General features: G+C 44.3%; 1 protein-coding gene across 1 annotated transcript in view; it reads left to right on the top strand.

Annotated features, from left to right (window-relative positions):
- mcf2l2 (MCF.2 cell line derived transforming sequence-like 2) overlaps positions 1–14243 on the top strand; it is a 334271-nt gene that overhangs the window by 124047 nt on the left and 195981 nt on the right. Inside the window, exons 5-8 of the mRNA XM_078207045.1 lie at positions 2035–2154; positions 5662–5778; positions 6748–6897; positions 13193–13317. Coding sequence (XP_078063171.1) covers positions 2035–2154; positions 5662–5778; positions 6748–6897; positions 13193–13317 — 512 coding nt within the window. The remainder of the gene's footprint in view (positions 1–2034; positions 2155–5661; positions 5779–6747; positions 6898–13192; positions 13318–14243) is intronic.

The following is a 14243-nucleotide window of genomic DNA, read 5'->3' as shown; positions in this document are numbered from 1 at the left end:
TTGTACCTCTGGGGGGCGGGGGGGTGGGTGCAGGAGTGAGGCCAGATCGTTCTCTAGGGTGGTGGGGAGTGAGGCAAGATCATTCTGTGGGAGGGGTGGGGAGTGAGGCCAGATCATTCTCTGGGGGGGGGGGCGCGGGAGGAGTGGGGGGAGTGAGGCCAGATCATTCTCCGGGTGGGGTGGGGAGGGGGGGAGTGAGGCCAGATCATTCTCTGGGGGGAGGAGGGTGGGGGGAATGAGGCCTGATCATTCTCTGGGGGGAGGAGGGTGGGGGGAATGAAGCCTGATCATTCTCTGGGTGGAGGGGGTGAGGCCAGATCATTCTCTGGGGGGGGGGAGAGGTGGGGAGGGGATAGTGAGGCCAGATCATTCTCTGGGGGGAGGGGGGGTGGGGGGAGTGAGGCCAGATCATTCTCTGGGGGTGGGGAGGGGGGGGGAGGGGATAGTGAGGCCAGATCATTCACTGGGTGGAGGGGGTGAGGCCAGATCATTCTCTGGGGGTGGGGAGGGGGGGGGGGGATTGTGAGGCCAGATCATTCTCTGGGGGGTGGGGGGAGTGAGGCCAGATCATTCTCTGAGGGGGGGGGGGGGGATGGGGGGAGAGGGGGGGAGTGAGGCCAGACCATTATCTGGGGGGGGGGAGGAGTGAGGCCAGATCATCCTCTGGGTGGGGGGGGGGGGGGGGGGGGGGGTGGGGTGGGGTGGTAGGGGAGTGAGACCAGATCATTCTCTTGGGGGGTGGGTGGGGGGGATGGGAGAAGGGAGTCAGGTAAGATGGATCTCTAGTGGGGGGGACGGGGGTGTCCGCTGCCACTCTGCGGACGTTCGGTGGGGGGAAGGGGCAGGGGGTCACGATCGGTCTGGGTAGTGGGGGCGTGGGTGGATAAGGGGGACAGTGATGTCTGTGGGGGCCATCACTTCTGCTTTTCGCTCCCGGGCCGCTTTCTCTGCTTTCTGCAGCCCCGGAGCGATGTGACAGTGGCGCGCTTTTTCAAATTTGTTTCTCACTGCACATGCGCAGTTCAGAGCTCCGATCGTTTTGGGCATGCTAAGCCCCGCCCACAGCACGATTCGGACCCGCGTTTCTTTTCAGGCAGTGTGCGTATGGGGGGGGCCTGAAACAGATTTCCAAGTCGGATCTGAATTGCGCCCAGATTCAGCACTTAGAATGAAAATGGTAAAATCAGGCCCACAGTTAAGCTTAAGTTACTCTTCCTAGCCATGATGTTATTAGCATTGGTGGTTAGTGGCTGTGCCTAATCCCACTGGGGAGGCCGGCATCAGATTGCTCAGGGGGCCACTGCGCCTCAGTATACTGGGAGATCAGTTGACATGCCCCCCCACCCCGATCGCTGGCCACACCACCCACCCCACCCCCTCCCCACATCGCCAGCCTCCCGATGGCCGGCCCCACCATTAGCCTCCACATGCCTGGTAATATCACATGATTGAGTCACAGAGTTCTGGCGGGCTGAGAAGTTACAACCTCGTGCATACTTCCCAGAGTCCTTTTATTCACACCAACCATTGGCATTTATGCTGGTGCTTTCTTTCACCTCCGAACCTCTCCCACCCCAGTCAGTTAATGTTGGTGCTTCCATTCCTCCGCTATTCTGAAGGCACTGCTCCCAGCTTCTGAGCCTTCCCTCTTCCTATCACCTTCATTTTTTTTCCTCTTCCCTCCAGAAACAACTATTTCTTCCCCTTTCATTGCTCCCATTCATCTATCTTCATTCCCACCAATTTCTGCTGTGTTAGATAAGTACAACAGCTAAGAGTGAGAGAGGGGGGATTGGTCTCTTCCCCTTTCAGTGTGACTGTTAACTCTTTATATTGTAGAGGAGGCTTTACCACTGCAGTGTACAGAGGCTGTAATCACTACTATTAGCTTTCGGAACAATGTTGTGGAGAGATGGATCCTACCAGCAGCCAAAAGGGGCTAAGGTTGCGAATGTTGTTTGACCCCTTGTGCTGACAGTTGTTATGTGTGAAGCTCCAAGGACACTTCCGAGCCTTTCCCTTCTTTTCTTTTAGGGAGCATTTCCAGGGAACCTGCAGTTAGTTTTTGTCCTGCGCCCTTCCCGTTTCATTCAGAGGACCATTGCGGACATTGGCATCAGGCTTCAGCGAGATGATTTTAAAATGAAGGTACCGGTAAGCATATGCTTTTATCTTGTATTCTGATTAACTTTCAAATATACTGTTCACAGCATTTAATGTATTACATAGAATTGTATAATGTTTGCAGCACAGAAACAGGCGGTTCCATGTCCTCCACATCAGTCCTCTCCCATCTACTTCATCTAAGTCTATCTACATATCTTTCCATTCCTTTCCCTCTCAAGTAATTAACTAGATTTCTCTTAAAAACCCCTTTTGTTGACTATTTTCTTATTGCTGTTGACTTGACATGTTTAATATTGATTGGTGCTGTGAAGTGTAATGGTCAATATGATTATAAGGACTCAAAGATTAACTGTTCTAATTGATTGAAATTGATAGAAAAGTTGCTGCTGTAAAGTTCAGGCACTTTTAAGATAGAAGGAAACTGTTATAACTGATTTGTGATGCAACCATTATTGATTTATTGTGGCCTTGAGTTACATTTGATGAATCAGTCAGAAACTATGTCTTATAGAAACCTAGAAAGTAGGAGCAGGAGTAGACCATTCGGCCCTTCAAGTCTGCTCCGCCATTCAGCATGATCATGGCTGATCCTCCATCGCAACACTATACTCTCCGCTCTCCCCCATCCCTTGACGCCTTTAGTCTCAATCTATTTTCTTCTTAAGTATATTCAGTGATTGAGCCTCCACAGCCTTCTGTGGTAGAGAATTCCATAGATTCACCACCCCGAGTGAAGCAGTTTTTCTTTATCTCAGTCCTAATGGCCACCACCATATCCTGAGACTGTGACCCCCTTGTTCTGGACACCCCAGCCAGAGGAAACATCAAACCTACATCCAGTCTGTCCAGCCCTATCAGAATTTTATATGAATGAGACCCCCTCTCATTCTTCTAAACTCTGGTGAATACAAACCTCGTCAACCTAATCTCTCCTCATACAACTATCCTGAGATCCCACAATCTGTCTGTTGGATCTTTGTTGCACTCCCTCTGTGGCTAGTATATCCTTTCTTAGGTAAGGAGACCAAAACTGCACACAATACTCCAGGTGTGATGTGGCGTTGCCGGCTTTGGACTGGGGTAGGCACAGTAAGTAGTCTCACAACACCAGGTTAAAGTCTAACAGGTTTATTTGGTAGCACGAGCTTTCGGAACGCTGCTCTTTCATCAGGTGAGTGCGGGATTTGTTTCACAAACAGGGCATATATAGACACAAACTCAATTACAGGATAATGGTTGGAATGCGCGTCTTAACAGGTAATCAAGTCTTAAAGGTACAGACAATGCTAGTGGAGAGAGGCTTAAGCACAGATTAAAGAGGTGTGAATTGTCTCCAGCCAGGACAGTTAGTGAGATTTTGTAAGCCCAGGCAAGTCGTGGGGGTTGCAGATAGTGTGACATGAACCCAAGATCCCGGTTGAGGCCGTCCTCATGTATGCGGAACTTGGCTATCAGTTTCTGCTCGGTGATTCTGCGTTGTGTGTCTTGAAGGCCGCCTTGGAGAACGCTTACCTGAAGATCAGAGGCTGAATGCCCATGACTGCTGAAGTGTTCCCCGACAGGAAGAGAACACTCCTGCCTGGTGATTGTTGAGCGGTGTCCATTCATCCGTTGTCGTAGTGTCTGCATGGTCTCGCCAATGTACCATGCCTTGGGACATCCTTTCCTGCAATGTATCGGGTAGACAATGTTGGCCGAGTTGCAAGAGTATGTACCAGAGTATGTACTTCATCGTCCAGTACTTCCCCAGAGCGGAGAAGCTACAACATCTTCTCCAGAGCCTTCAACGTGTCATCGATGAAGACGAACATCTCGCCAAGGTCATCCCCACACCCCCACTACTTGCCTTCAAACAACCGTGCAATCTCAAACAGACCATTGTCCGCAGCAAACTACCCAGCCTTCAGGAAAACAGTGACCACGGTACCACACAACCCTGCCACAGCAACCTCTGCAAGACGTGCCGGATCATCGACACGGATGCCATCATCTCACGTGAGAACACCATCCACCAGGTACACGGTACATACTCTTGCGACTTGGCCAAAGTTGTCTACCTGATACGCTGCAGGAAAGTATGTCCCGAGGCATTCTACATTCGCACCTAATTTTGCGTTGTCTGCAAACTTAAAAAAATTACATTTGGTTCCATCATTGAAATCATTGATATAAATTGTGACTAGCTGGAGCCCAATCACAGATCCCTGTGGTACCCCATTAGTCACCGCCTGCAGCTCTGAAAAAGACCCATTTCTTCCTACTCTCTGTTTTTCATAGACATGTCATAATCAGGATTCCCGTGGGATATACTTTTGGGATTTTATATATGGTGGAAGGACAAGGGCAGCAGGCTTCAGGAATGGGCCAGAGGATCACAAACCGTTTGGCGCCAGGCACGATGGTGATTTTTAGGCTAGCACGTTGTTCTCCAGCATCAGCGCGATCTGTTAATGGCGAGGCAAGGCCGGAGAATCGCCCCCAAAGTATCTATTTCTTCCTACCCCACCTCCCAACTGGATTTGTGGGAATTTCTTTTTGGATTCACCCATCTGTTTACAAATTTTGTTACACAATATTCTTGAGATCCATCAATTTGTGTTACAAGCGCATCAGAGAATTACACAAATGATATTAGCTTTGTGTTTTGTCAAATGTAAGTTTCTGTAGAATCCAGTGGTGTGCAACATCTTTCCCCATCCAGGATATGAAATGAGACTTTTGTTTCTGGCTTGATTTGGATTCCTTCATTCCTTAGATTTTTATTTCAGTCCAAAATACTATTATATAGTTCCCGGTCTGGTAGACATAGTTTGTTGAACATGATTATTTCTCAAAAGTTGTAAACATTTTTTGAGAACATTGGTTAACTGACATTTTCCCTGTAAAATGCTAGTAAGACAATTTTTAACACCTCCCAGTCAGATGATCTTGGATTGTGCATATTATGGTTTCAGCTGACTACAGCCTGTAGAGGGAATCTAAACTGAACAATAAAGAGTGAGCACGTACAATGTTAACACGTTGAAGGATTATTGTGCATTTACCACAGACTGATGTAATGAAAGGGACATGACCTTATCTGAGCCCTTTTATGCACACGGTCTTACAATAATATCTAGGTAAAATTTCTATTGAAAATATTGGATTTTTCTGCTGCATAAATTAATAATTCAATAAAAATGGCTGTAGATGGCATCTTTCATATGTCTAGACAACTATAAGTGTTTCTCTGTATACTTCTGAAGTGTCTTGGAACAGAAATCTGATTTGCTTAAGATACATTTCTAGAAATGGTGTGGAGGTTTATAAAATCTTCCACACTTATGTAAATTAATTTGCTTAATTTACAAGTACCACAGCTATTTGTAAACTTTATTGCATTAGGACTAATCCATTTTATGTATGCATGGCTTATTTGCATCAGATTTAATGGTGTGTTTGTGTTTCAGATATTTAAACTAGTTTTGATGCTTTGTGTAAAGTGAAGAATGGTTTGATGGCTCAAAACGCCATTTCTTAATGCTTCTGTTCCAGATCATCATGTTGAATACTATAGCGGATCTGCACAGATACATTGAAAAAAGTCAGTTGACAAGAGACTTAGGGGGCACTCTGGAATATTGTCACAGTCAGTGGATTCACCATCGAACTGTGAGTGCAAAAATATAAACGTTGTTCTTTATTTTCTTTTTGGTCTTGATTTCTCTTGTTTTTTTTTTACTTACCTAACTACAGTAAGAAGTCTCACAACACCAAGTTAAAATCCAACAGGTTTATTTGGAATCACAAGCTTTCGGAGCGCTGCTCCTTCATCATGCTCTGAAAGCTCATGATTCCAAATAAACCTGCTGGCCTTTAACCTGGTGTTGTGAGATTTCTTACTGTGCCCACCCCAGTCCAACGCCGGCACCTCCACATCCTGGTTACCTAGCTAGAGTACTGATTTTTTAATTAAATTATTAATAGACATGTTCTAGATCACCTTTCCCTCCGAGGAGGATGACTACCTCCACAAACCATATTCCAATAAAACTGACTGCAAACACCAGCAGTGAATCTTCCTTGAAATGTTGGACAATACCTTTTTTATGCCTTTGCCTTGAAGAAGTGCAAAAACTATAACTTTTTCCCATTGCTTGGAAGTTTGAAAGCCACACACACATTTCCCACTATCCAGTTTACAGCTCATGCCCAAAAATTCAACTATCATTCGCAGGGATCTTTCAATGTAACTGCTGGTTGGCATCAGCCTTTACATTTCCTTGATAAATCAGATACTGTCACCTCATTCCTATTAATCATATCAGCCGTCGGTAATCTGATCAAAGTCCAAACCCATTTACTTCCTAATTTTGTATGTATTATTTTAATCCCTTGATTACTGCAATATACATTATCAGTTGCTGACCTTGTATTTTTCAGTTAACTGAAACTTTTATGCATTTAATAAAGACAAATTATTATTCATATTTAGCTGTATCACTGACTTCCAAGACTTAAATATTTAACATAAAACAGTTGTACAGCAAGTAAAACAGTTTACGATGAAATTGAGGTAAAATATATTGGCCTGTGCTTTGGTTGTCTGGTCTTACTGAAATTTCAAACTTTTCTTTTCAGGCCATAGAAAATTTTGCAATGACAGTGAAAACAACAGCACAGCTATTACAGTCATTTGGCACAGAACTTGCAGAGACTGAATTGCCCAATGATGTCCAGTCCACAAAATTACTGCTAACAACTCACACTGAAAAACGCGATGATCTAAAGGTACTAGATATTATGTTGGCATGTCAATATCATGAGAAGAATGAGAAACACTTAATGTCTATGAAAACAGCTCTGGAAAACCAGCATTTTTTTTCTTGCTTTCTGACAAATGTTGATGATGTAATACTTAAGCTTAGAAATTACTGTTAACAATATTAGCAGATAATGCTTCATACATTCCAAGAACAAAACAAAGAACAAAGAAAATTACAGCACAGGAACAGGCCCTTCGGCCCTCCAAGCCTGAACCGACCATGCTGCTCGTCTGAACTAAAACCCCCTACCCTTCCAGGGACTATATCCCTCTATTCTCATCCTATTCATGTATTTGTCAAGACGCCTCTTAAAAGTCACTACCATCTCCGCTTCCACTACCTCCCCCGGCAACGAGTTCCAAGCACCCATCACCCTCTGCGTAAAAAACTTGCCTCATACATCTCCTTTAAACCTTGCCCCTCGCACCTTAAATCTATGCCCCTTAGTAATTGACTCTTCCATCCTGGGAAAAAGCTTCTGACTATCCGGAGGATGTACTTTGGCTATTTTAGTATAGCTATTACTCCATTCAAAAATTTATACCTACTGTAAAATAGCTGACAGAGAAATACAAGAACACAAGAAATAGGAACAGGTGTAGACCACATGGCCTGTCAAACCTGCTCTGCCATTTAGTACAATCATGGCTGATCTTGGGCCTCAACGCCATTATCCCACTCCCCATATTTCTTAATTTGCTGAAAGTCCCAAAATCCATCTATCCCAGCTTTACCTATATTCAATGATGGACCATCCACCACCCTCTGAGGTAGAGAATTCCAAAGATTCACAAAGCTTTGAGTGAAGTGATTTCTCTTCATCCCGGCCCTAAGTCATTGGCCCCATTTCCTGAGACTGGCGCCTGTGTTTTGGACTCCCAATCAGCAGAAATAGTGGGCTGAATTTTCCATTGTCTCTCTACTGCGGGAAAAGCGGTATGTAGCCCATTCGCTGCGCTGCCAGCTTTTCCTACCAAATCTTTAAACACTTTGGGGAAAAAAACTGCTGGAGGAGTGTCCCACAACGTCACGTTCTGAATAGGCCCCCCCCCCCCCCACCTGCAACTTTGGCTTTCGAGAGATGGCCCAATGTAAAAAAAAATTAAAATATCAGGAGGATCCCCTGGGAATCCCTAATCCTGAACCTCCCAATGGAAACTTCCCCTGGCAATGCCAGGGTGCTGCCTGGGCATGCCCCCTTGCCCTCCCCCCCCACCTCCCCCCTCGGAGCAGTACTTAGTGTACACCCCAGCAGGGACAGTTCACTAGGTTCCCATGTTACAAAAACTGTTGTAAATTCCACCAACGTGACATCACATCGGCGGGGGGGGTGGGGGGGGGGGGGGGCGGTGGGGGGGGGGCGGTGGGGGGGGGCGGTGGGGGGGGGGGGGGGTGGTGGGGGGGGGCGGTGGGGGGGGGGCGGGGGGGGTCGCGGTAGTGGGGGTTGGAATCCTAACGTGGGGGGATAATAGAGTGGGGAAGCCCACAATGATATTAAAACGTATGGTAATAGGGGTCCCATCATTGTATGCTGGGAACCCCATTATGTCATTGACAGGGGGCAGGGACAAACCCACGAGGAAATCCCGCCGATGTGGGAGTCCGTTTTGGGAGTCCCATGGAAAATCCCGGCAAATCCTGGCTGGCCTATCTCATTTTTTAGGTATTTTGTCATGGCATGTACATGAAGCACCTCTGATCATTTGATGACTTATGTATTTAATTGCAACAAATAAACATAAAGATTAGGAGAAATGTGTAATTCTGTTATTGCAAATGACCCCAAAATTAATTGGACACTGCAGAATTTTGCAGTCTCCAATTGCTTAATGAGAATTGAATTTTAAAAATGGATTTAAAGGTAACAATATATCTAAAAATGACTTTGCTTATGAAATAGAGCACTTGAAATCCAGTTTAACAGCAGAATGGGAGTTTGTCACGCCTTGTGAATCCCAGTGGGTGACCTTGTTCTGCTTCTGTCTGCATTCAGGTCAGGCCCTAGCTCCGGGTTTAGCATCAATGTGAAATGGAAATTGGTTCACCTCAACTTTCAGTTTATAGGTTAATGCAACATTAGTAACAAGGTTGAATTAAGATTACAAGGACTGTATTTGATAGGAAAGTCCAGATGACTTGATAGATTGCATGTAATGTTTCTGAATATATTTAAGTCAACAATGCTCTCGGCAGTTTTATTTACTCCACTTTCCCCATGAATATAAGACCATAAGATATAGGAGCAGAATTAGGCCATTTGACCCATCAGGTCTGCTCTGCCATTCGATCATGGCTGATATGTTTCTCAACCCCATTCCCGCCTTTCTCCCTTTCCCAATCAAGAACCTATCTATCTTTGCCTTAAATACACTCACCGACTTGGCCTCCACAGCCTTCTGTGGCAATGAATTCTACAGATCCACCACACTCTGGCTGAAGAAATTCCTTCTCATCTTGGTTCTAAAGGGTCATCCCTATACTCTGAGGCTGTGCCCTTGAATCCTAGTTTTCCCTACTCATGGCAACATCTTCCCCATGTCCACTCTGTGCAGGCCTTCAATAATCTTAGAAATACTGCATTCCAAAAATTAGCAAAAAGTAGCTATACCTATTAGCGACTGATTAGTTTTGAACATTATTAAATTAATGAGTCAAGAATTCTTTTGATAAATGGGAAATATATTTGATATGCAATTAAGCCACGTTAAGATGAATTTGCCAAGGAATATCATGCTTGGATAAAAACATGTTTACAACAGGAATGAGCAGTAATTAACCATTAAAATTGTGTACAGAATTACCCAAACCTTCTTTTGTATAGATAATTTGGAATTTCAGTTGAGTACATAAATCATAAAGAATGCAAAGATTCTACAAAGCATGGATTTAATGTAATTTCTGGGAAACATATCCATAGCATTGCTAAAGGCTGAAGGCTGAATCAAGTGCAGATAAAGAATGTTAAACCATTAGCTTCAGCCCACTGGAATAAAATAATTAGCTTTTCATTGATTTGTATATTACTTTGTCTGAACTAACGTGCATCAGACAAACAATCTAAGAACTGCATTGATGGCTCAGAGAATAAAAAGAGTGTGGAAGAGAGCCATAAAATCCAAGTAGGATTCAGGACAAATCCCTAGTTTGGCGCATTCAAGGTGACAATGGACCATCCCACTGTTTGTAGGTTAAGGAGGGTAAAATCAGCAAGCACTTTCACTCAACATCTTCATTTATTATCCTTTGCTGGAAAATGTGAATGGGTAGACACTGGATGAGTATACAATTGGACTCAAATGTGATGTCTCCCTTAGAGTAAGGCCTCACTGCAAGTCAGCCCATTTTCCTTTAACGTTGCTTACTTTTTAGGACCTTTTTTCAATTTACATTGCCATTTTTTTGGTATACACACATGCACGCTGACCCCATTCCTCCCATCACGCTGCTGGGCGATCCATCACCATGTTCTGAATTTTCTTTTATTCATGCATGGGACATGGGTGTAACTGGCTGGCCAGCAGTTATTGCCCATCCCTAGTTGCCCGAGGGCAGTTGAGAGTCAACCACATTGCTGTGGTTTCTGGAGTCACATGTAGGCCAGACCAGGTAAGGACGATAGAATTCCTACCCTGAAGGACATTAGTGAAGCAGATGGGTTTTTCCGACAAGCGACAATGGTTTCATGGTCATCAATAGATTCTTAATTCCAGGTTTGTTTTGTTGAATTCAAATTCCGCCATCTGCCGTGGAGGGATTCGAACCCGGGTCCCCAGAACATTAGCTGAGTTTCTGGATTAATAGTTGAGTGATAATACTACTCGGCCATCCCCAACTTGTGATGCCGGAGCTGCCATCACTGTCACCCGTGGCTCAGGCTATGGGGGAGAGTGAGTGTGTGTGTATGTGTGTGTGTGTGACGGAGGGGGGGGCAGGGGGAGGGTGGCGGGGGGAGGACAGTGCAGAGGGGGTGGGAAAGGAACAGCCCCCTGCTAGCTTCTTCTGTAGCTTCTCCCCCCCCCCACCCCCCACTATGTTCTTACAGGTCCATGAATGTTCAGGTTTGTGTTGCAACTTTGAATTAATGACGATAACCGTGTGCATTTATAAAGTACCTTTGCTGTAAGAAAAAGGCCCAAAGTGCTTCATACAAGTGTCATCAGATATCATCGAATTCCTACAGTGTAGAAGGAGGCCATTCAGCCCATCGAGCCTGAATCGACAACAATCCCACCCAAGCCCGTAGCCACACGTATTTATTCTGCTAATACCCCTAATACTAAGGGAAAGTTTAACATGGCCAATCAACCTAACCTGCACATCTCTGGATTATGGGAAGAAACCCAAGCTCTTGGAGGAAACCCATGCAGACATGGGGATAATATGCAAACTCCACACAGTCACCCAAGGCCGGATTTGAACCCGGGTCCCTGACGCTGTGAGGCAACTGTGCTAACCACTGTGCCACCATGCTGCCTTAGATATAAATTGAAACTGTGCCAAAGACAGAGATATTAGGGCAGGTCACGAAAAACGTGGGCAAAAAACAAGGAGAGGGCAAGATGTGCAGATTGAGGGAGGGAAGTCCAGAGCTTGGGGCCTAGGAAGCTAAAGGCACAGGCCTTCTGCAGTGAACTTCAGCAGAATTGTTCAACTACAGTAGATCCTCACTTAAAGTTGTGATTGTGTTCCTGAAAATTGATTGTGAATTTAAGTAAAACAACTTTATATGAATCATGGGTTCCCATAAGAATCAATGTTAAAGTTGGAGTTCAGTTGCTTCAGACATTTCTTGTCTGGAAAAGCCAATGTACCAGCTGAAACACTGGGCGAATGTCTGTAAACTATAACCCAGGTTGTGGCTAATCAAGTTAAGCCCAACACCAGATTTTAAAAGGAGCTGTAAGAAACTGCATGGTAAGACAGCCATGTTGTTCTCCCTATTTAAACATATAAGTGTCATTTGCACAATCTGGTTCACTAACGTCCTTTAGGGAAGGAAATCTGCCATCCTTCCCTGCTCTGGTCTACATGTAACTCCAGACCTTTGCTGTGAGCAAGACCACACATTCACTAATTGATTTAAAGATGTTCAAAATTGCATTTTAAAATAAAAGATTTGCACTTCCCCTATCTGCCCAAATGACTACGGTCCAGCAAGAAGCTGCTTTCCCAGGCTTTGACAATATCACCAGCAGTAATGTGTGCACAGCTTCAGAGCTGTTATAATGAATCAAAGGGTTAAATTGTGTTCCTTTGATTTATCCCCATGACTTTGAGAATTAAAGTTCTTAGCCCCTGAAGACATATCTCATTCAATTTAATGATAATACATTACCATCTGAAATTAAAACTTGTTTGAATTTCTTCATCATTATGGAATGGCTACCAGCTTATACAGAAATTACCAAGAGTTCAAAAGGAATTTAGATCTATTTCTGATTCAGAAAAGACTAAATGATCGAACTATACAGGATTACATTGGTTATACAGAAACAGGCCATTCAGCCTAAACAGTCCATGTTGGTGTTTATGTTCCACTCGAACCTCCTCCCACCTTTTCTCATCTAAATCTTCCATTGTAACCATCCACTCCCTTCACCTTCATTTGTGTGTGTAGTTTCCCCTGAAATGGGTCTATACCACTTGCTTCAATGGCAGTGAGAGAGCATTTCTTCTGAATTACCCACTGATTTTTTTTTTATTGGGATGTGGGTGTTTCTGGCTGACTAGGCCATCTCCACAGAATAAAACTCATGACTCTACATCCCTGGAGGTTCAGACTAGCACCATAACCCCTTGATGAGATTATTCCCTCTTGACTGCTCAGAACAGTTTCCTCCCACAGTCCAAAGATGTGCGGGTTAGCTTGATTGGCCATGTTAAATTGCCCCTTAGTGCTAGGGGGATTAGCAAGGTAAGTATGTGGGGTTACGGGGATAGGGCCTGCATGGGATTGTTGTCGGTGCAGGCTCGATGGGCCAAATGACCACCTTTTCCACTGTAGGGATTCTATAAACATGTTCCAGTTCTCACATCAGTGTCACACCATTTATAATCAATCATTCACAGAAAATGGAAAGGCATTTACAAGAAATGGCAAAGAGTTTACAATCACATCATCCGTCCATTCAGAAAATGCACGGCATTCAGTTAATTAATGTAAATGCTGTCTATTGCTTTTTTTTGCAAAGGATTACAATGAAGGCTTCCGATTGTCATTTCAAAGTGATGATTACTAACTTTTTATTTTTGCTTCTCAGGAGAAATTGAAACTGGCAGTAAAAGAAGGCAACACTTTACTACTATGCATTAAAGAACCACTTACTAAAAATCCCAGTTACATTCTGAATTCCGATGAGCTGGAAAATAATGCGACTGTCGAAAGGTTAGCGAGAGAATCTTTAAACATCAGAACATTTTCTTTACTGTACAACTGTTACCTGAAACATGTGGTAAAATGTTTTAGCAATTAAACAAAACTAAATTTTGTTTTTGTAAAGATATGTTACAGTTCAAATCGTTTTTTAAAGTTTCCTTGTTGCCTTCAGATTAAAGTGATTCCATACCAGAAACATCAACATTCATTTTTATTAAAGATAAATGCTGACTTACTTTATTATATTTGGTCCATCTTGCGTTAATTCACTCCACAAATTTATATATTAGAATCATAGAATCTCTACAATGCAGAAGGAGGCCATTCGGCCCATCAAGTCTGCACTAACCACAATCCCACCCAGGCCCTATTCCTGTAACCCCACATATTTACCCTGCTAATTCCCCTGACACCATGGTCATTTTATCATGGCCAATCAACCTAACCCGCATATCTTTGGACTGTGGGAGGAAACCGGAGCACCCGGAGGAAACCTCGCAGAGACGGGGAGAATGTGCAAACTCCACACAGACAGTGACCCGAGGCCGGAATTGAACCCGGGTCCATAGCGCTGTGAGACAGCAGTGCTAACCACTGTGCCACCGTGCTGCCCACTACTACTTTTCAGTCAATAACAACAGCAAAGGTTGCTAGAGATATCATAAGACTCCCAAGTTGAGAAAAGGATAAGTGTTCCATCCAACAAGCTGAACAACTATCTAACAGGACTGGCAGGCTGAGTCTCTTCTCTCTTGAAAAAGGAATGCTGAGGGGTGACCTATAATAAAGGTCTTCAAGATTATGGGAAGGTGTTGATAGAGTGGATACAACAATGTTTCCCCTATTGGGAAAGCGCATAACTGGGGGCCATCAATATGATAGTCAGAGGGGAGGCAGTGATGTGATGGTATTGTCCAAAGATGTGTGGGTTAGGT

Source organism: Mustelus asterias, chromosome 3 (genome assembly GCF_964213995.1).
Source record: "Mustelus asterias chromosome 3, sMusAst1.hap1.1, whole genome shotgun sequence".
Taxonomy (NCBI): domain Eukaryota; kingdom Metazoa; phylum Chordata; class Chondrichthyes; order Carcharhiniformes; family Triakidae; genus Mustelus; species Mustelus asterias.
The sequence above is the reverse complement of the archived record's forward strand: the minus strand, read 5'-3'. Positions and strand labels throughout refer to the sequence as shown.